Here is a 20,346-nt window from a genome sequence, read left to right on the forward strand (position 1 = left end):
GGCACTATCATAGGTTTATTCCCCACTTTGAACTTTAGCGTCCACAAGATGGGGACCTGCATGGACTCCTCTAAACTTAACTCTTAGTTTAGATCTGGTTCTTGCTGCCACCAGCCAGGTTTCAGTGTCTGGCACACTCTCTGTTCCCCCAAAACTTTCCCTGGGAACACAGATCCAAACTCCTTGGATCTTAACACAAAGGGAAATCAACCATTCCCCCACCTTCTTCCCCCTCCCCTAGTCGTTGGGAGAGATCACCTTGATTCAAACTCCTTGAATCAAACAAAGAGGGATTCCCTTTCCCCACTCCCTCCTCCTCTTCCCCTGAGATTCCAAACAAGGGAAGAAATCAATCAGGTTCTAAAAAGAAAAGATTTTATTAAAAGAAAGAAAGAAAGTACACTATCTCTGTAACACCAGGATGAAAAAATACAGGGTCTAACTTATAAACCTGGAGAGACTTCCCCCCGCTCCTTTCTCAGAATAATCAAAGTAACAGCAAACAGAAATAAAGAGATTTCTCCAGCAACACACATTTGCAAATACAGAAATTAATTATAAGACTAATCCGCCTTTCTAATACTCACTATACTGAATAGAAGAAAATACTTCAGGAAACTTGGAGAGCCTGGATATACATCTGGCTCCTTTTAGATCCAAAGAGAGAATGACACACCAAACAAAGAACACAGACAAAGACTTCCCTCCACAGAGATTTGAAATTATCTTGTCCCTTGATTGGTCCTCTGGTCAGGTGTCCGTCAGGTTACTGAGCTTGTTAACCCTTTACAGGTAAAAGAGACCTTAACCCTTAACTATCTGTTTATGACATGCACACAAACCGATGAAATAATATTTCCATTGATAAGAACTGAAATTTACAAATAGCTACAGTAAGAAAAATGCTGCTTGAGAACTTACTAGAGTTTAATTTAAGGAGATTTACTTAGCATGTTTTGACATGAGATGTTGACAATTTGTGTTTTAACAGTTACACTTTTTAACTTTTTGAATCTCTGTGTCTACTGTCATAAAATAATTGGCTGACTAAAATATTGTCTGAACCCCCCCAATTTCCCACAACTGTGAACAATAATATTGATAAAAACTGAAACTGTGAAAGTTTAAATAGATAAATATATAAACATTCTTACAAATTAATATTAATCTTATCTGTCAAAATTACATATTAAATCAAATGAATTCTGCCAAGCCTAAATATCACTCCTTAGACAGGCAGTTCTGTCAGCTCAGCAGGACAAGGGGAAGCTGATGTCCATGTGAAGCCCCAGTGACTCCCCCGACACACACCAGCAGAGGGGGCTGATTGCAGGATCAGAGCCTTGTTGGGACATTTCTCACCAAAGCCCCCAGGGCTGGAATGTTACCGGTGATCTGGCTCCAGCTCAGCAAACACCCTGAGTCAGTTCCAGGAAGGGAAACACCCAATTGCTGCTGCTGCAGGCGGGGCATATTTCTGAGCTCAGGAAAGTGAAACTAACCCTGTGACACTGTCCAGAGGGAGCCATGGCCACAGACAACCCGGTGGAAAGTCTCCAGGAGGAAGCTACGTGCCCCATCTGTCTGGAGTATTTTAAGGACCCAGTGACTATAGACTGTGGGCACAATTTCTGCCGAGCCTGCATCGCCCAGTGCTGGGAGGGATCGAATACAGACGTCTCCTGCCCTCAGTGCAGAGAAACTGTGCAACAGGGAAACCTCAGGCCGAACAGGAAGCTGGCAAATATTGTAGAAATGGTCAAACGGCTGAGTTTACAGGCAGCAAAGGGAGCAGGAGAGGAGAGGGTGTGTGGGGAACACCAGGAGACTCTGAAACTGTTCTGTGAAGAGGATCAAACTTCTGTCTGTGTGGTTTGCCATCTGTCCCGGGATCACAGAGATCACAGGGTGGTTCCCATAAAGGAGGCTACCCAGGAATACAAGGTAGGGAATTGCTGTCAAGTTTAATGGGTAATAAAATGGATTTTAATTACAGGCTGATTTCACTGAAAGTTGCCTATCATGGGTGTGATGCATCATTCAGCTCTGTAAAGCTTTCATTGTACGGGAGATGCTATAACAAAATGAATGATCTGGCAGTGCGGCGACAGAATCAGAATATCAAGTCTTAAAAGATACCTGATGTAGGAAACTTTTCTCTGAGATTCTGAATGTTTTTCACACTCAGCTTCTACTGCTGAAATAAGGGGACTTTTTACACAACGGGTGGTGTTATCAATCAGTGAGGTTTAAATCACACGAGCTGCAGGCCAGTCTAGGTGAGTGTGTTACCTTCAGACTGGAGAACTGATCATTTAAATATAAACTCTTAATTATTTTGTTCCCTTGTGAGAGTGGAGAGGGAGAATTACAGCTCAGCACCATTTATTGCCAGTGCCACAAGCGGGTGATGTTTGGGAGATGCCACCTCTTATTTCCTCCCAGTAAAGGAAGACCAGGCCCAGCGAGCCCAGCAGAGTACAGTGGTATATTCTCGCCCCAGGAGCCCCTTGAAGCCAATCAGCAACTCCATCCTGTTTTGAACAATGCACCATTTGAACAGATCCTGGGGTCCCCTTTTGGTGACTCACATGGGCGGAGCTTAATTTGTGGGTGGAGCTTCAAAGAATCCAGCCCCCTTTGCCCCTCCCACATTCTGATCCTGGCTCATTGATGAAGCTGTTTTGCTGGATGCAAAGGCTGCTTTACAGCATCCTGTCTCTCACTAGCCCCTGCTGGCTCCCTCCCTCCCTCCCTCCCTCCCTCACTGCTTCCCTGCAGCAGCACCGCAGGGGTGTCACCTGTCGGAGAAAAACTTAGTTCTCGCTTTTTCGTTTGGGTGCAGCAAAATTAAATACTTTATTATTTTTTCAGTAATTACAATGGAGGGAGAGAGTGCCATAAGACACAGGGTTGCCCCAGTCCCGGACAGGTCTCTCAACTAGTAAACAATTACAGCAAACCTTTATACTTTTGTTACAGACAATAATTAGCAATAATACAGACAATAAAGAGCAACAACTACATTTTGTTTATACATAAGCCATTTTCCTATTTTGTTTTTTTACTCTTAAAAGACACCAGGCTGCATATTTGGTTATCAGTTACAAGGTCGTAATAACTTTTTACACAGTTCTTTTTCTCTGCCTCACACTATCCTTGCTTTTAGAAGTCTTACGTCATTAGGGTTACAGCTGGGCTAACTTTTGCTAACTGACTGACGTGCATTAAGATTTCCTTTAAATTCTTATTAATTTTTTCCCTGCTTCCACACACCGAACAGCTCCCCAGGAGCTCTCAGCAGCAGCTGCAGCAGCCTGGGCCCTTGGGCAGAGAAGGGGAGAGAACTCGAGGGCTCAGAGAAAAGAGAAAACGTGAAACGGGGAGATCTCAGGAGGCGACTCTGGAGGGCTGCCAGGGGTGTTGCACAGAGCGGGGCTGACAGGGCAGGAGCACGTTGCTGTGCTGTGTGAATCACACGCTGTCAAAGGGGAAGAGAGCCCTGGGTTGTTACAGCTCTGGAGCAGTTATAATTATGGGTGGCACATTCCCCCCAGACCGAGTGTTCCCTGTTCCTCACTGACCTCCAGCCACATCACAGCTTCACCCTGTGCAGTTAATGGGACTGCGCTGGCTCAGGTGCTCAGCTGCTGCCTGAGAGAGGCCACATGGGAGCCTGGACAGAGGAGAGCACAGTGGGGTCTTGTTCCTGGCCTGGGTCTGGGTACAGTGCAGCGAGGTGCTGCCCCAACCTCTTCACTGGCACCGGCAGGAGGGATCGTTCAGAACCTTCCCAGCTGTTTCCCCTCTGGCCTGTGCTCAGTGATGTGAAACTTTAGCTCAGACACAGGCTCTGAGAAGTCCTGAGTGTCTGCAGGGAGCAGAGCCCCTGCTCTGAGACTGGCGTCTCTGCTCCCATGAGGCCTTTGGGGCTGGCAGAGCCCAATCTGCTGCCTCCTTCCAGGGTATTTTACTGCTCATGTGTGAAATGCCAAAATGGACAGTACTGTCCACCCATCGGACAGGCAGACTAATGGCTGTTTATCGCACATGATGTCCCTGCAGGAGAAACTCCAGGGAGCCCTGGTCCCTCTGAGGAAGGAGCTGGAAGAGGCCCTGGCTCTGATGTTTGCAGAGGAGGAGAAAACCACAGAGTGGCAGGTGGGTGTCCGGGTTTATTCCTCCCTGAGCCCTTCCCCCTGCAGCATTCCCAGGAAAGACGGGACCATAAAGCTCTGGGATGTGGTTACGAACATGCTCCGGTTGTTTGCTCCATTGCACAGGCTTGGTGCCGGCCATGGGCAGCGCATGCCTCCGGCACTTGGGGAGGCCGGGCATGAGTGCTGGAACCTCCCCGGTGCCCAGATCATTGCTCTGCCCATTGCTCCACCCCCATTTGTCCTCCTCTCCCTGAGGCCCCGACCATGTGCCGCTCCTGCTCTGCCCCATGCCCGGCTCCCACTCAGTCCTGTCCCCAGAGGCTCCTCGCTCACCGTTCACTGTTGCAGCTCGCTCCTCTCCCCTCCCCCAATTCCCCCTCGCCTGCCGTTTGCTCCTTTCTGCCCCCTCCTGCCTTAAGGGTGAGTGATGGTGGGGAGGGATGGAGAGGAGCAATTGGTGGCCTCCCTCTTCCCCAGCTGACGAGCTCCCTAAAGGCTGCGATCCCAGGGGCACTGGGCACGGGGCACTCGGCCAGGCTGGGTGAGGCCATAGCCAGCCCTGACAATGCCCTGGGCACCCAACACCCATGTGAGCCCCCGGATGGCACCCAAAGGACTATTAGCACCCGCCCTAGTCCTGAACTTTGCAGCCCTGGGCGCAGGTTGTCAAAGAAGGAGCATCGCCCACATCCCTCTGTGACGGCTCCCCTGGGTGTCTGAGTGCCCAGCACTTGGCACCCAAATCCCCTCATGGATGCCCTGTGTGGCCCCCTGTAAATCTCTGCTGCTCCGTTGATTTCTCCCCTCTCCCGTGTGTCCATCCCGTGCCACCTGCAATAACATACGGCGTCTTTACAAAGCACCCTAGACAACCCCGCTATGGAACTGGCCATATGAACTCTGAACTAAAACAAACCCATTATGGAACGTTTCCCAAAGAAGTAAATCTCCTTACAAACCTGATACTGATCTAATGCCCTGGTTCATGGACAGAGGCCCAGTCTGTGTAAGTCAACATCTGGCTCACGTTTTCTCTGTGCCTTTCCTATTCTTCTATTTCAAGGGGAAAGTGAAGAATAGGAGAGAGATGATTGCAGGTGAATTTAACAAACTGCACACAGTGCTGAGAGAGGAGGAGCAGCTGCTTCTGCAGAGCCTGGAGGAGGAGGAGAGGGAGACTCTGCAGAGACTACAGGAAAACGTAACCAAACTCTCCCAGCAAAGCTCCTCTCTGCAGCAGCTGATCACAGAGATCGAGGAGAAGTGTCAGCAACCAGTTGTTGAGCTGCTAAAGGTGAGACAGCATCAAAATTCTCCACCCATCCAGAATTATAGCTCAGATCTCTGGATCTGGATTCCAGCAATTAGAGTAAATGTGTTCTGTGGTTTACTGACAAACAGAACATCCAGCTAAGGGCTCCATCAGTTCCAAAATATCCCAGTTCATGTTAGAGGGGAATTCTCCTCATGGAGTCCCAGTGAGGCCATGGGAGATTAAATGGATGATACATCTATTTTCTAGATGAAAGTTTGATGCCCAGAGTGAAACTCTCACAGTTTTATGCACATTGTGTTAATACAGAACATTGATTCTTTTTTTCCCTTTCAGGATGTGAAAAGCACCTTGAGCAGGTGTGTTTCCTATGTTCATTGCTCTTATATTCTTGGTGGTGGTTCTGGGATGATGTGTGTACAGAGCAGCTGAGTGATGATGGGACGTTTTCTTCATAGGAGTGAGAACGTGAAACTCCAGGAACCAGAAGCTGTTTCTACTGACCTGAAGAACGTGTATAAAATTTCCCTTGACATGAGGGAAGCGCTGCAGAGATTCGTAGGTGAGTGGATTCTACTGGGACATTCAGCTGTGTTGTGCCTGAGGCTCTGGACAGAGCCTGGGACCCCAGGACATGCATGCACCCAGCTGACAGGCTTGGAGCTGTGATAGCTGGAGGCTGATGCGTTGAGTGCTGGGCAGTTTGCCTGCTACTTACAGCCGCCTGCTGGTACTTGCCCCATCACTCTGACATCCTGACCCTCCATGGCTGAGTTACTGGGTGTCACTGAGCCAGGTGCTATGGAGGCCTGGACTGGGCCCATCGTGCTGGGAGCTGCACAGACGAGTAACGGATGACGTGTCTGTGCCTCTCTTCTGGGACATGTGAGGGCTGCGTTGTGTGGGCACCGCTCAGCACTGCCCCAGCCCCCATTAGCCAAGGCTGGCCCAGCTTTCTGAGCTGGAGGAGGGGCCGGTCTGGCTGCTGTGGTCTGACCTGGGCCGTGTGTTACTGGGTAACAAGCTGAATCCTATGGGCCCCTCGTCTGCTCTGAGCACAGCCCAGTGTGAGGTTGGGTCAGTGGTTTGCTGCTCAGTGAGTGAGACTCACTCACAAGAGTGTGACCCTGTCACAACGGCGGAGCGTGAGCTGCCCCCATCCAAACCCCTCCCACAACCCCAGCGCGGAGACCGGGGCAAAGGCAGAAACCTGACAGCGAGGAGGGACAGAGAATAACTAAGGCAGAGGAGAGGAGGGTGGGAAGGTTCAGTGAGCTCAGTCTGTGATTGTTGAACTGGCCCATTCCTCCTCGCCCCTGCCCCCGCTCCTCTCCTCCCACCCCACGCCCCCAGCAGGGATCAGTCAAAGGGGCCAAGCTGGGTGTGTCGGTCCCGGCCGATGGAGGCTGCACAGTCTGTGCCGGCTGCAGGGCCAGGATCTCAGGGCTCCGGGGAGCAGGAACCCCAGGCTGTGGGGGAAGCAGCTTCCTGTCTGTGACTGGCTGGAGCCAGCACATCCCTGCTCCCCTCCCCGCTCACTGCTCCCAGCCCAGCACAGTCCGTGCCCACTGGGCCCTGAACACGGCTGGGCTCTGGGCCATCCCACACCCCTGGCCCCTGAGCCTGTCGGGATCCTGAGCCAGTCAGCTCAGTGCCTCGTTCTAGGGGGTCACCAGCCCCTGGGGAGCCTCCTGTCAGCCCCCCAGAAGCCCCTTCCTGGGCAGGGTCCCAGGCCCTGAGTCACTCACTGGCTGCTCCAGGCTGGCCAGGCCCAGGGTCTCCAGCAGGGCCATTGGTGCTGGCACCGCGCTCGCTGCCAGAGCTCCCAGCCCCTGACCCAGCCCAGCCTGTTGTCCCAGCGCTGACCCCTCCCCTGCGGGTGGGGACGCTGCTGCTCTCAATGGCTGAGCCCCTCTCTCTGCCGCTGCCTCTGCTGCTGCGCTCGCAGGCTCAGCCCGTGCCAGGGCCAATGCGGCTGCTGGGGCTGCTCCTTCCCTCAGCACCTGGGTTCTGTGTGTCTGGGGCAAATGGCGGGTGAGTGGGCAGGGACTTGCTCAGAGACACACGCCCTGAGCTGCACCCAGAGGGCAGAGACCAGCCAGGGCTGGGCAGTAAAGTGCCACCGCGCTGAGATTAACCCTTTCCTTCCCCCCCACCCCAGCAGCCCCGGCCAGTCAGTGCCACTCGACTGCCCGCGCTCTGACCCCAGGGACCCGGGTCCGGCAGCTCAGGGGAGTCTCTGGGTAAATGTGTGGAGCAGAGTAACCAGGGCTCCCTGAGCCCCAGGGTCCCCGTGTGCAATGGGGAAGGCCCCGCGCTGTCATGCAGACCTTAGGGGCTGGGCAGTGAGTCTTGTTATTGATACCAGCCTCAGCCATTTCAGGGTATCTTGGCAAGCATCTTGCCTCAGTTTTTCCTCTTCAGCACTCCTTAAATTACACCTCACGGTCCAAAAGGTCTGAGAGAAAAGTCCCCTCCTGGGGTCCGTTCTAAGTCCAAGTAAACCCCAAAATAAAATCTTTTCCCTCACTCTGCTCTAGCCTCCAGCTCTCACTGCAGCTCCTCACTGTCCTCAAGTCAGGAGCCCTCAGTCCTTCCCGGAGCTGGGCTTGGATTAGTTTCCATCATGGAATCAGATGACTCCAGCCCTCCCTCCTGGAGCTGGGTCATTTCATCATCATTCATTCATTCAACGGTGCCTTTATTCTCTGCATCCACTTTCTCCAGCCGGGGGCAGCTCTCCAGGGTTCTGTCCTGCTACAGCTGCTGCTGTCACTGTCATCTCTGGCAGCTCCTCCCCCTTAGGGGAGCTTCTCTGCCTAGGACAGTGGTCCCCAAACATCTTTAATCAAGCCCTCCCTTACCTGGTTTGCGCCCCCACCCTGGGAGCTGCTGTCAGGAGCTGGGCCAGGAATGGGGCTCCAGTTGGGGCCAGAAGCTGGGGGCCATGGCTGGGAGTGGACCCGCAGTTGGGGCCGGGAGCTGGGGGCTTCGGCCGGGGGCGGAGCCATGTTTGGGGCTGGGGCTGCAGCTGATTCTCAGCCTGGAGCAGGGCCGGTAGTGGGTGGCTGAAGTCGGGGCCGGAGATGCAGCTGGGGCTGAGGGTGGGGCCAGAGTGGAGCTGGGGGCAGAGCAGGGCTGGGTGACGTTCCCTTCCTGCCACCCATGAGGGCTGCTCCAGGCCCTGTCAGGCCCCCCAAATGTTCCTCCACACCCTCTATGGGGGCACGACCCACAGTTTGGGGAGCACTGCTCTAGGAGCCCCTTCCAGGCTCCTTGCTCTGGTGAGCTCTCCTGGGAGCTCCTCTCCTCAGCAGCTTCCTGTCCCTAGGATCCCTTCAGCTGAGCCCTGGTTACCCTTTATCAGCCTCATTAGCTGTTTTGCTGCCAACTAGCCACCTAGGGATTTAATTACTTCCAGGTTGGTCTGGGTTGTCTCATTCTCCCTTACAGGAGCCTGTCACAGGTTGTCTGGTCCCTGACTCCCCTAAAAGGACCAGCCCTCTTGATACATTTCCCCTCACTCCCAGAGCCAACCTGTATTCAAAGGGAGGCTTGACCATGGCTGACACTTGGTTATGTTCTGCTAGAAAAGTTTCAAACTCCAGGGAAGTAAATTGGTGGCCACTTCCAGGAGCTGCACGGATCTAGGGAGGCAGGGAGCCTGCCTTAGTCCCGAGCCCCCGCTGCGCCACTGACCAGACTTTTAATGTCCCAGTCGGTGGTGCCAGCCGGAGCCGCCAGGGTCCCTTTTCGACCAGGCGTCCCAGTAAAAACACAGACGCCTGGTACCCTATGGACAGGTGCCAACTCACGTGCCACTCACCAGGCTTAGAGCCCCCAGGGCCCTGGGCCCAGCCCCAGGAACTGCTGTAACCTAGAACCAGAGCAATGCAGGGCTGGAAGGGACCTCGAGAGGTCACCTAGTCCAGCCCCCCACGCTAGGTCAGGGACTAGACTATCCCTGGCAGGGATTTGTCCAACCTGTTCTTCCAAACCTCCAGTGACGGGGATCCCACAACCTCCTTTGGAGCAGGGTCCAGAGCTTCACTCCCCTGAGAGTTAGAAAGTGTTTCCTCCTCTCCAGCCTCAACCTCCCTTGCTGCAGATTGTGCCCATTGCTCCTTGGACAGGCCGTCGCCCTGCCCGCTGGGGGCACTGGCTGTGTCACCAAGCCTGAGCATCGCTGTTATTGCACTGAATGGCTGGCGGCGCTGGGCTGGCTCAGGGGGGCAGTAAGGGCAGCTGGGGCCTTTCACTCCCCAGTCACCGATCTCATCCCAGGCTCAGAGTCCAGTTCCCAGTGGACAGGAACTCACATCGTAACTCACTTTAGCGGCAGCCTCACTGGCCATCTCCGCAGGGAGGCCAAGGCCAGAATGGGCCTCAGGGACAATTCCTCCCCAGGGAGAGGCTCCGGCAGATGTCAGGGCTGAGCCATGTTGGCAGGACAGTGGGGGGCTGACACGGCCTCTATCTCCTTATATCCTCAATACACAGAGCTCCAGCAGCCGGGGTGTAAAACCTAATTCGTACCCCCAACGCTGAGCTCACTGACACAGCCCCAGGGGTTCTCTCCTACTGGGGTTAGGGAGTGAGTAAGGGGCACTGGAAGAGGGGGGCCAGAGGGCCATGGCCCCATCACTTTTACCAATGGGAGGGCTGTTCCCTCTCACTTTTTACAAGCTGTAAGGGTGAGCGAGGATGAGGGAGGGGGCCGAGAGGAGAGACCAGGGGGTCAGGGTGTGGGGAAGAGGTGGGGTGAAGGCAGGGGCTCAGGAAGAAGAGGCAGTGTGAGAGCGAGGGTTCAGGGGTGCGGGGACAGGAGCTCAGGGAGAAGGGCTGGCACGAGTGGGTGACCCCTCTGCTTTTAGGGAGCTTCAATCACTCCTGGGGAGAGCACCATCCTGGATCCTGGTCCACGGGCACATCTGTGTATTTGCCGGGTGCACAGAGCTCTCTGTGTGGAGACACTTTCACGCTCACCCAGGAACCTGTGCTGGGAGGCCCCACTGCCCAGGAGGCTGAGGGCTCTCACTCCTCTGCCCTGGGGGTGAAGGGAGGGGCCCTGGGGCTGCTGTTCCCCATCCCAGGTTGGGGGTGAAGGGGATGTGGACACAGACAATGTCCCCTCTTGCACTGTGAGGGGCAGACCTGGCTCCACCCTGGGCTTCAGAGCCTGAGCTCCAGCCAGAACCTGAAAATCTATGCAGCTACTTTTAATTCCAAAGAGGGAGCCCCACAAGCCTGAATCTGTCCACCCTGTTCCAAGACTCGCTGCAGCAGGCTGTGTAGAAGGACCCAAAGTGTCTCCAGAGTCTGGGTGTGAAAGTTCCCAGCGTGTCTGTCCCAGGGCTGGTTAATGAGAGCGAGGGGGGTGGCTGGCACAGTCGTTAGATGGAGACACCTGAGCCCCTGGGGCTCTGAGACGGTCTCTGTGACTGTTATACACTCTGGGAGATGCTCAGGTGCAGCTGCAGAGGGTCTGTGCCGCTAGCAGCATCCATGGGACAAATGGCTCTGGGCAGAGAGTTCAGGCTGGAGCCAAGTCTCCACTTTCATGTGATTTGTGGGGGTGAGATCAGGGGCCCAGGGGGCATTTGTCTGCAAAGGGGAAATTAAACCGCAGCTCTGGAGTGTTTTATCGCTGATGTCCTGAGCCTGGCCTGCCTGTAACTGCGTTTCTGGGGATGTTGACAGTCTCTCATTGCAGGTCACTGGGATTGGGGCTCCTAAATTGCTCAGACAGGTTTGCAGTGGAGCTGGGTGAAATGTTTTGGACAAATAGTTTATCTGCTGTAAAATTATATTTTGGGTCAACAGAAACTATTCGCGACTCCATGTCGGGTTTGCTGACTGGTTTCAATGAACAGAAAAAGGTGCTGCCGCTTCCCTTGTAGCCGGTAGCCCAGTGGCTGGGCCCTCAGCTGGGAGCCCCAGGTTCAATCCCCCCGTGTGATGCCATGAGAGCTCGACCCGCTGGGCTCCAGGTGTCTGATGACGTCCCCCTGTGTCTGAACACTGCCATGGGCACTGGGCCAGAGCATGGGAATGAGAATGACTCTGCAGCCCAGTGGGTCAGGCCTCCACCTGGGAGTCCAGAGTCCAGCTCCCCTGCTCCAGTGACCCTGTAATTATTGATCTATAACCCCAGTGAGGGGAGGGGTTACAGCCCCTGGCACAGCAGTGTCTCAGCCATGTCTGCCGGGGTTTCCTTTCACTGATGTAGCTGCACTGGTGCAAACCCCTAGTGCAGACGCGCTGTGCAGCTGTGAACTGGGACTGGTCCCCGGTGCAGCTTCTTCCAGATGGAGGGGGCAGTAAGTGGGGAAATGCCCCCTCCCCTCCCCACTGCCCTGGCCTTATTAGCAACAGCCCATTAGTACGCATTTATAACCCCCCCCCCCCGAATCTTCCATTGAAATGGCCCCCAAGTGAGCCCAATCCAGACAACTGCCCCCATGGAGGTGGGGCTCAGCCCGGCGAGCGGAGGGGCTGGCTGAGGGGTTTTCCTGGCTGGAAGGTGGGGCCTTTGGGGCCTGCCAGCATGGAGAGTCCCAGTTGCTCCCCCTGGGGCAGGGCTGCACCCCCAGTGTGTGTGGGGACAGCACCGACCTGCTCTGAGTGAGAAACCAACCACACATGGCCCGAAAGCAACAGAGATTCCCTGAGGCCTGCCTCTCCTCCCCTCTCTGGCTCCCGCCTCCCTTACCCTTCCCCCACCCCTGTGAGGGACCCTGGGCCCTGCGTCTATTCTGACCCCTCACCAACCTCCCTCCCTCTCGTCTCACTCCGGTTATGCGCCCCTGGGCCCCTGCCCCGCTACTCCCACGTTGCCTCCCTGGCACATGTCCCTGCCCTCCACCCATCTCTGCCCCACTGGAACAGCCCATCCCTTCCCCCCCCCGCCCTCCTGGCATCTGCCCCTCTCCCCCAAACATCCTCTGCACCCTGGAGCCCTCCCATCACTTCACACCCCTGCTAAGTCCTGGCATCCACCTCTCCCCTTTCCCTCCTCTGTGCCCTGTCTCCCACCCCTCCCCTCCCCCTCCTCTGCTGTCCTGACTTTCGCCCTTCTTACTCCCCTCATCCCTCCTGGCACCTGCCCCTCTCCCCACCCTCTCTGACCCCTGGCACCCGCCCCTTCCCTCACCTCCTGTGCCCACCCCTCCTCTCGCCCCACTCTGACCCCCTGGCACCGGCCTCTCCCCAATCCCCACGCCTAACCCCTCCCTCGACCCACCAGCCCTGCCTCTCACCCCCTCTGCCCCATGGTGCTTCTCCTCCCCTCCTCTGCCCTCCCTGTGCCTGCCCTTCTGCTCAACCCCCTCAATCCCCTGGCACCTGCCCTTCCCCTTCCCCACGCACCCTCCTGCTGCCTGCCCCTTCCCTCCTCCTGCCCCCCAACACCTGACCCTCCCCTTGTCCCCTTCCTTCCTGGTGCCCAGCCCCTCCCCACCCTCTGCCCCACTGACCCTGCTCTCCTCTCGCCCCTCTGCCCCCATCACCCATGCCACCTTCTCCTTATTTCTCACCCCTGCCCCTCCCCTCCCCCTCTGGCTCTTTGACACCTGCACCCCTCACCACCCCTCCAGTCCCCTGGTGCCAGCTCCTCCTCTGCCCCCAGTCCCAGCTCTACGCTGGCCCCATGTGCCTCCCTGGTGCAAGTCCCTCCCTCACCCCCCTTTGGGACCCCTGGTCTCAGCCCTTCCCCTCACCTCAGCACTACCCCACCCCTCCCCTCACTCTCTCCTAACCTCTGGGCCCCACCCCCTTCATCCTCCTCTGCCCCTGGTTCCCACATCACCCTGCACACGCCTCTGCCCCCTAGGGCCTGCCCTTCTCCACACCCCTCTCTCTGCCCCCCTTCTGCTCACCTGCTCCCTCACCCTCCATTCTGCCCCTTTGGCACCAATGCCTGTTCATTCACTCCCCCCCCATGGTTCCACCTGCCCCACTCCTCATCTCACCCCCTGGCAGCTCACCCACTCCTTGATTTCCCCTGCCCCATTGGAGCTCCCCCCTTCCCTCACACCTCTGCCTGCTGGGGCCTGCCCCTTTCCTTGCTTCCCTGTGTCCCCTGGAGTCCATCCCCTTCTTCTGCCCTGGTGCCCACCCCTCCCCTCGCCCCCTGCAGCCCCCTGGAACCTGCCCTTCCCTTATCACCCCATTGCCCTTGTGCCTGCCCTGCCCATGTCCCTCCCTCCTCCCCTCTGCTCCTGTCACCTCCCCCTCCCCTTTCCTCTCCCAGCATCAGCCTGTCCCCTCCCCTCCCCCACCTTCCCCGACACCCTGTCACCCCTCCCCCGCTCCTCCTGCCCTTTCCCCCCATTGTCTCCTCACAGGCAGAGGGGCCCTGACTTCCCTCAGGCAACAACCCTCCCTCCCCCCACCTCTGCCAATGGTTAACGGGGATGCAGGTTAATTTCCCTTTGATCCCAGTGACCAGCCCCTGCCCTCGGCCCTGACTCTGTGACTCTCTCCCCAGTGGACGTGACTCTGGATCCAGACACGGCAAATCCCAACCTCGTCCTGTCTGAGGATCGGAAACGTGTGAGACCCGGAGACACACGCCAGGATCTGCCCGACAAGCCTGAGAGATTTGATCCTTGTGTCTGTGTCCTGGGCGCTGAGGGGTTCGCTGGCGGGAGGCGTTACTGGGAGGTGGAGGTGGGAGACAAAACAGCCTGGGACGTGGGGGTTTGTAGGGAATCTGTGAGCAGGAAGGGGCAGGTCACACTAACAACCAAACAGGGCTACTGGGCCATGAGTTTGAGGAATGGGGATAAATACTCTGTCTCCACCTCCCCCTGGACTCCCATCCCCGTGAGCGTCAGGCCCAGCCGGGTGGGGATTTTCCTGGACTATGAGGCGGGCGAGGTCTCGTTTTACAATGTGACTGACAGGTCCCATCTCCTCACTTTCACTGACACCTTCTCTGGGAAGCTCCGCCCTTATTTTAGTCCTGGTCTCAACGCTGCGGGTACAAACGCGGCTCCCCTGATAATCTGCCCGGTCCCAGCTCAGGCTGGAGGGAATCTCTGTCCCTGACAGTGACCCCGTGGCACAGACTGGCCCCTCCCAGCCCTGCTGCTCTTCCCACCCCCTGTGGTGGGGGCCAGTTACTGCAGCAACTGGACTTCCTGTGCTAACCAGACGCTGCCAGTTTCCCTTCTCAACTGGAGGTTCCAGTCAAAAACCAGACACCTGGGAACTCCCAGCCCCCACCTTTCCCGTCCCCTGCCCCAGGGGTAGCAGATGGTGAGGGATGGGGTCATTCACTCTGCTCAGAATTTTCTACCACTGTGAAATCTCAGTGTAAAATATGAAAGAAAAAGGATTATTCTAATTTAGAAAATATTATTGTAACAAGTTGTAAATACAAGAATATTTTAATTTACATTTCAACAATATTTCAAAAACAAGCATCTAAATATATTTGTAGAAATGGAATTATTTACATTTTTTTTATTTTTCCCTCAAATCTATAGTGAAGTTTAACTTCTCTAAATAACCTCATTTGTATTTCAACTGTGGAATTTCAAGAAATCCAAAATATTTATCTTAACAAAATAAACTATTAAATTGTCAGACTGGGTTGTTCAGTTACAATGTACATGTGTCATAAACATCATAACTACACACATGTGCAGCTGCTCTTCCCCCCCCCCCCGCCCTTTATTGTCTTAACTGGTTCTCTCTGGAAATCAGAGCACATACACCCACCTCTTGCACTTCACCTTTGAAAATTAGTAGGTTAAAAATGATAGAATTAATTAAGCAATATATTTAAGTTAACTCACACAAGAATATATAATGTTCTTTGAACTTCTGTCAGCATTAATTCATGTGTTTTTTAACTTTCTAGCTACATATCATTGGTAATCAAGATATGACCCTTCCTTTCTTTTTCTCAAATCAGTTAACAAAGCATGGTCCCCAACCTCAAATGCTCTCTTCCTATCGATAGAAATCTCTTCTACAATCTCCATTTTTTAGTTTATTTCTTTTAGAAATATTATTTGCAGGCAATGTATTGTCAGTGTCCACTGTTGATTGCAGTGTACTGCCAGGCTCTTCATGTTCTTGGTTATAAGGACACAACAAATGTAGTTTGATAAAGAAATAGAGAAGAGGTTGTGTTCCTTTACTCAATCATCACAAATTAACTTAACTGTACTAAAGACACTGGCACTTAATGATGCATAACATTAAATTTGGTGAAGCTTTCTTGGGAAACCTTTCTTCTTGCCATAAATCAGTTGAAAGGGTGATATTTTTGTTCTCATGTGAGGTTTAGAGTACAAGGAATAGAAAGTTGCTCCAGGAAATTCATCACAATTCCTCTGAGTTCTGTCCACCACCTTCTCTAATGCTCTGTAAAAATAGTGACTGATTGATCTAATTCCTTGAAATTAGCCATTGAACCTAATTTCTTGAAGATCTAGCTGAGCAGAGTGTGAGGGGAGGCACGTCACATGGCATTGCTAGGACTCCTTTTTGTTTTAAACATGATGTGTTATGAACATTTTCAATGTAATAATTCAGTTTTGAAGATTTAGTCACAATATGCCATTCATGGCAGAGTGCCCTAAACTTGTTGATTATTTGAAAATAAATACCCTAAAATTATCTTTTAATAGATTAATTTGTGCTTTTTATCCAGTCTACTGGTGTCTGGGTGGCAAGGGCTGCTGAAGCTATGTGTTTTTCCTAGTTTTTCACACAGGGAAATATTAATAAAAAATTAGATAATTTTTCCCTAAAATTTCCTTCAGAAATATCTGCGTTCCTTTTCCTATTTCTCACTGACTTATGTGTAATTACTGTGCTTTCTTATCCAATCTTATTGTGTTATTACATTGGGAAATATGTTGGCAAATAGGTTAATATACAACATGGTTATTACTGTCTGACAAGACACAATAATGTGTTGTCACTCACAATTTACAGCATGAAGTGTCATGAAGATATTGCAGGCAATGTTCATTTTTAAATTTCTAACTGTGAATGGGCTCCCCCATCAGTTCCTGCAACCTCTGGCTGGCAGACCTCTGTGTGAATTAAGCAGCATCCAGTCAGCCAGGGAACTTCCACCAAGTGTCTTTATGACTTTTTATGGTGCATCACAAAACAGCAGCAGTTACAAGGAGTCCCTTCCTGCTCCAATTGAGAATTTTATACTGCTGCTTTCTTCTCAGCGTGGAGCTAGTGACCTCATCAGGCTCCCTACAGGTGCAAGTGATCCCCTCTGCCCTTCCAAACCCAAACTACTCAGTCCCTCCTACTCTAACTGCACCCGGTGCCCTGGGCGCTCTCAGTGACCAGGGTGCTGGCTTCCAAAGGGTTTAGTTTGTAGCTGCTAACAGCCCCTGTCACAGGGCCATGATTGTGTAATTGACCATATAGTGAAAATGTAAACTGTTACCTCATGATTCAATTCAGAACCAAGATCTGCCAGTGTCTGCTCTGCACAGCCATGTCAATATATAATTTTACATGTCGTCTTCTCCACCTCATGTGCTGTCAAATTCTAAGTGGAAATTGTTCTACCTCTTTTGAAAAATCATCTGTAGCTGTCAGTACATACTGGTATCGCTTCTGTGGTACTGGATATAGTTCGATTAAATTTGCTCTCAGCAGTTCCCAGGGTTTAACAACCCGTGTGCAAGAACACAGGCTGGAGTTATCATTTGGATCTTTCCTATGAAATTTTTATTATAATCCCATCTATAATACGCAAAGTAAATGTTATAATGTAGTTTCTATAATAGTTGATGTCTCCACACAGTCAGAATCTAACTTTTGGTGTTTTTCAGACATAAATAAATACAGGCCAAACTTCCACAACTGAAAACTTGCATAAATATGCTGTCACTGTTCCAGCACAGCGGGCAATAGAAGTTGTTGCTGCACTGTGTTAGAGCTGATTAGAGGCTTTATTGTGCAGCAATAATAAATACAGATCAGGACAAACAATTAGCTTGGCTAATGTTTAAAAACACTTCAGGTGTATTTAACATGGGGAAAGATGCAAAGTGTTTGATTTAACCAGGAGCCATCTGCTCCGGTCCACTTCATTGCAGGAGTTATAAAGTTAAGTCCAATCCAAGCAGGACATTTGCCTGGCATGAGATCCTGTATGAACTCCTGCAAAGCATATGACAGAGACAGCAGGGTGACCAGAACCTTCTGTAACTCCCTGGGTTCTCTGCTGTCTTTCCAATGAAACCAGGGAACGTTACCCAGAGCACTCAAAGGTCTCTAAGAGGGACCCAAACCAAGCAGGGGAAACACAAACTGCCTGATGGAACCAGCACAGGATAATTGAAAGGGCCTCAAATGCCACAGCTCTGGACAGTTTCTTGTCCCTATTTTAATCTACAGTCTGTGCACTAAGAATTTCTGACTTACCCAGCAAGGCAGAAATAGAACCCAGGTCTCCTGATTCTTAGTCCAGTGCCATAATCATTAGACCATTCTGACTCCCCTGGAACATGGTTTCTTTAAATCCTCCGTGCTGGGCCAAGGGACAGTCCCTCCGTACGTGTCCCATCTCCCGGCAGATCTAGAACCGGGCCTCCCCCATGGAATAATGCACTTGGTAGTGGGCTCCATGGTAGGGGACGAGGAAGAACCCCTCGAGCGCCTCTTCATCTCACGCCGCCAGCTGCAGTTGAAGTTGCACCTGCCGGCGGAATGAGAGGACATGATGGAGGGTGGGGTCTTTGCAGCCCAATGGAAGAGGGCTGATGACAGAGATTGGTCACCCCAGGGTAGAAGGGGCAGGCAGCAGGGTGGCATTGGGCAGGAAGGGAGGGACGGAGGTCAGGACTAACTGGACACTCAGGTCTTCCAATGGCTCCAGGGGGCCAAACACACTCCCACCGCCAGGCCCTTCTTCACCGCCTCCTGAGCGGCGGCCTCCGATGCTAGGAAGAAGACGACATTTCCGTACATTTTGGAGGCCGCCTCGATGGCAATGGGCCCCACTACCCTCGCCAACGCCCACACGTAGGTCTCCACTTGGGGCGAGGTGGGCACCAGGAGGCAACGGACGCTGTGCTTCCCGGTCAAGGTGGGGAAGGGGCCCCGGTCGCTATAGATGGTAGTGTAGGCGGAGGTCAGAGGAGATGATGTAGTGGCAGGTGGGAGGGTCGCTGCCACCTGGGCATATGCCCTGGGGGTTGGGGGAGGGGCATCTCCAGAGCTGGTAGAAGGAGCAGTGGGGAGGGATGGCTCGGCCTTAGAATGTGTGTATAACACAGGCCCTAGAACGTCACCAAGTGCTTCCTCCAGAAAACTTATGACGTGCCTGAGCCAGAGCACATCTGCTGGAAAGACATCTCCATGCATTAGAGCCAGCTAGTAAGAAAAAATCTTTCTTCTGCAGTGACGTGAAGTTAAAGAACATGGAGAAGAAGAAAACCTCTACTTGGGTTGTAAATGGAGCTGAAGCAGAGAGGCCAGGATAAACACGGCTGGGGCCCAGGACTGACTATCAGCAGATCTGCCATTTTCTATTCCTGGCTTTTTGACCATGAGCGAATCTCTTTGCTTCTGTGTGCCTCAGTTTCCACAACTATAACATGAAGCTAATCAAGGTTCTGGTTTTTCTTTCTCCTATATTGCAAGGCGGGAAACTTAGATACATTTGGGTCCTGTCTACGCTACTGGTCTAGAGTTTCTTTGTAAGGTGATGACCCCCACCTGTTGTTCAGAACCTATGGATAACACAAGCTCCTAAGTGTGTTCTGTGCTTAGCCCCTATGGAACAGCTGGGCTGGGCGGCCTTTTCTCACTCTGCTCTGTGGAGCAGGTTCTGGGCACTAGGGATATGAAGAGGCTCTCAAGGACTCATTCTTGAAAATAAATATCAATGAACTGCAACGCAATATAAAATCACTGCCGCTACTATTGGTGGGTGATAAAATACTAGCAGAGTGGTAATTAATGCTGAAGACAGGGCAGTGACACAGAGCAATAGGATCCCTTGATTAGCTGGACCCATTCAAAGAAAACAAGTTTGAAAAGAACCAAGTGAAAGGTCCAATACCTAGCAGCAAAGCATGCAGGCTGCAGCTACAGCATGAGGATGTGTATCCAGGAAAGCACTAACCGTGAAGAGGATTTAGGGGCCATGCTGGGCAAGCCATTCAACATGAGCACCCAGTGTGATGCTGTGGTGAACAGGGCTAATGCCATCATTAGATGTAGGAAAGGAGCAGTAAGACTGATCCTGGAAAACTGCATCCAGTTTTGGAGTCCACCTTTGAAAAAGATTTTGAAATATTGGAGATGGTACAGCAAAAAGCAATGAAACATTTTGAGGGCTGGAGAAAAATGCCTGCTAGTGAGCTATTGAAAGAGCTCAGCCTGTTTAGATTATCAAAAAGATCAGGAGGTGACGTCACTGAAGTGTTGAAGTGACTTCATGGAGAGAAAATATCGGGTATTAAAGGGCTCATTAATCTAGCAGAGAAACGCATAACAAGACCCAGTGTCTGGAAACTCAAAAGAGACCAATTCATATTAGAAATAGGGCAGTAAATTCAAAAGTGAGGATGAATCACCAAAGGAACAAACTAGAAAGGGAAGTGGTGGGAATTGTCCATTTCTTGATGTCTTCTAATGAAGACTAGATGCCTTTCTGGAACTTATTTAATCAAAAACTAGCTACTATGCTATACAGAAAGCATGCGATATGCAGGCTGTCAGATTACATGCTCTAATTTTCTCTTCTGTCCATAAAGTCTGATAATTTATGAACAACTGAGCGTAGCCTGGGGAAGAGCATCTCGTGTTCTACTGTGTAGTCGGTGTCATCCCCACAATGAAGAGTCATTGAGTGGGGTGATCCAGGGGAAGCAGCTCAACCATCCAATGTGGCTGGACAGGGGCAGGACATCAGCA

At 52.5% G+C, this 20,346-nt stretch overlaps 1 protein-coding gene across 1 annotated transcript; it reads left to right on the forward strand.

Annotated features, from left to right (window-relative positions):
• The first annotated feature begins 1,375 nt into the window (after window positions 1–1,375).
• Window positions 1,376–14,600, forward strand: LOC120392963 (E3 ubiquitin-protein ligase TRIM39-like). Its single transcript, XM_039517617.1, has 6 exons — window positions 1,376–1,944; window positions 4,066–4,161; window positions 5,224–5,454; window positions 5,770–5,792; window positions 5,892–5,995; window positions 13,922–14,600. The coding sequence occupies exons 1-6, from the start codon at window positions 1,528–1,530 to the stop codon at window positions 14,482–14,484; spliced, it is 1,434 nt and encodes a 477-aa protein (XP_039373551.1). The 5' UTR covers window positions 1,376–1,527; the 3' UTR covers window positions 14,485–14,600.
• Window positions 14,601–20,346: the final 5,746 nt, after the last annotated feature.

The sequence above is a fragment of the Mauremys reevesii genome, unplaced genomic scaffold, assembly GCF_016161935.1.
Source record: "Mauremys reevesii isolate NIE-2019 unplaced genomic scaffold, ASM1616193v1 Contig13, whole genome shotgun sequence".
NCBI classification, from domain to species: Eukaryota; Metazoa; Chordata; order Testudines; family Geoemydidae; genus Mauremys; species Mauremys reevesii.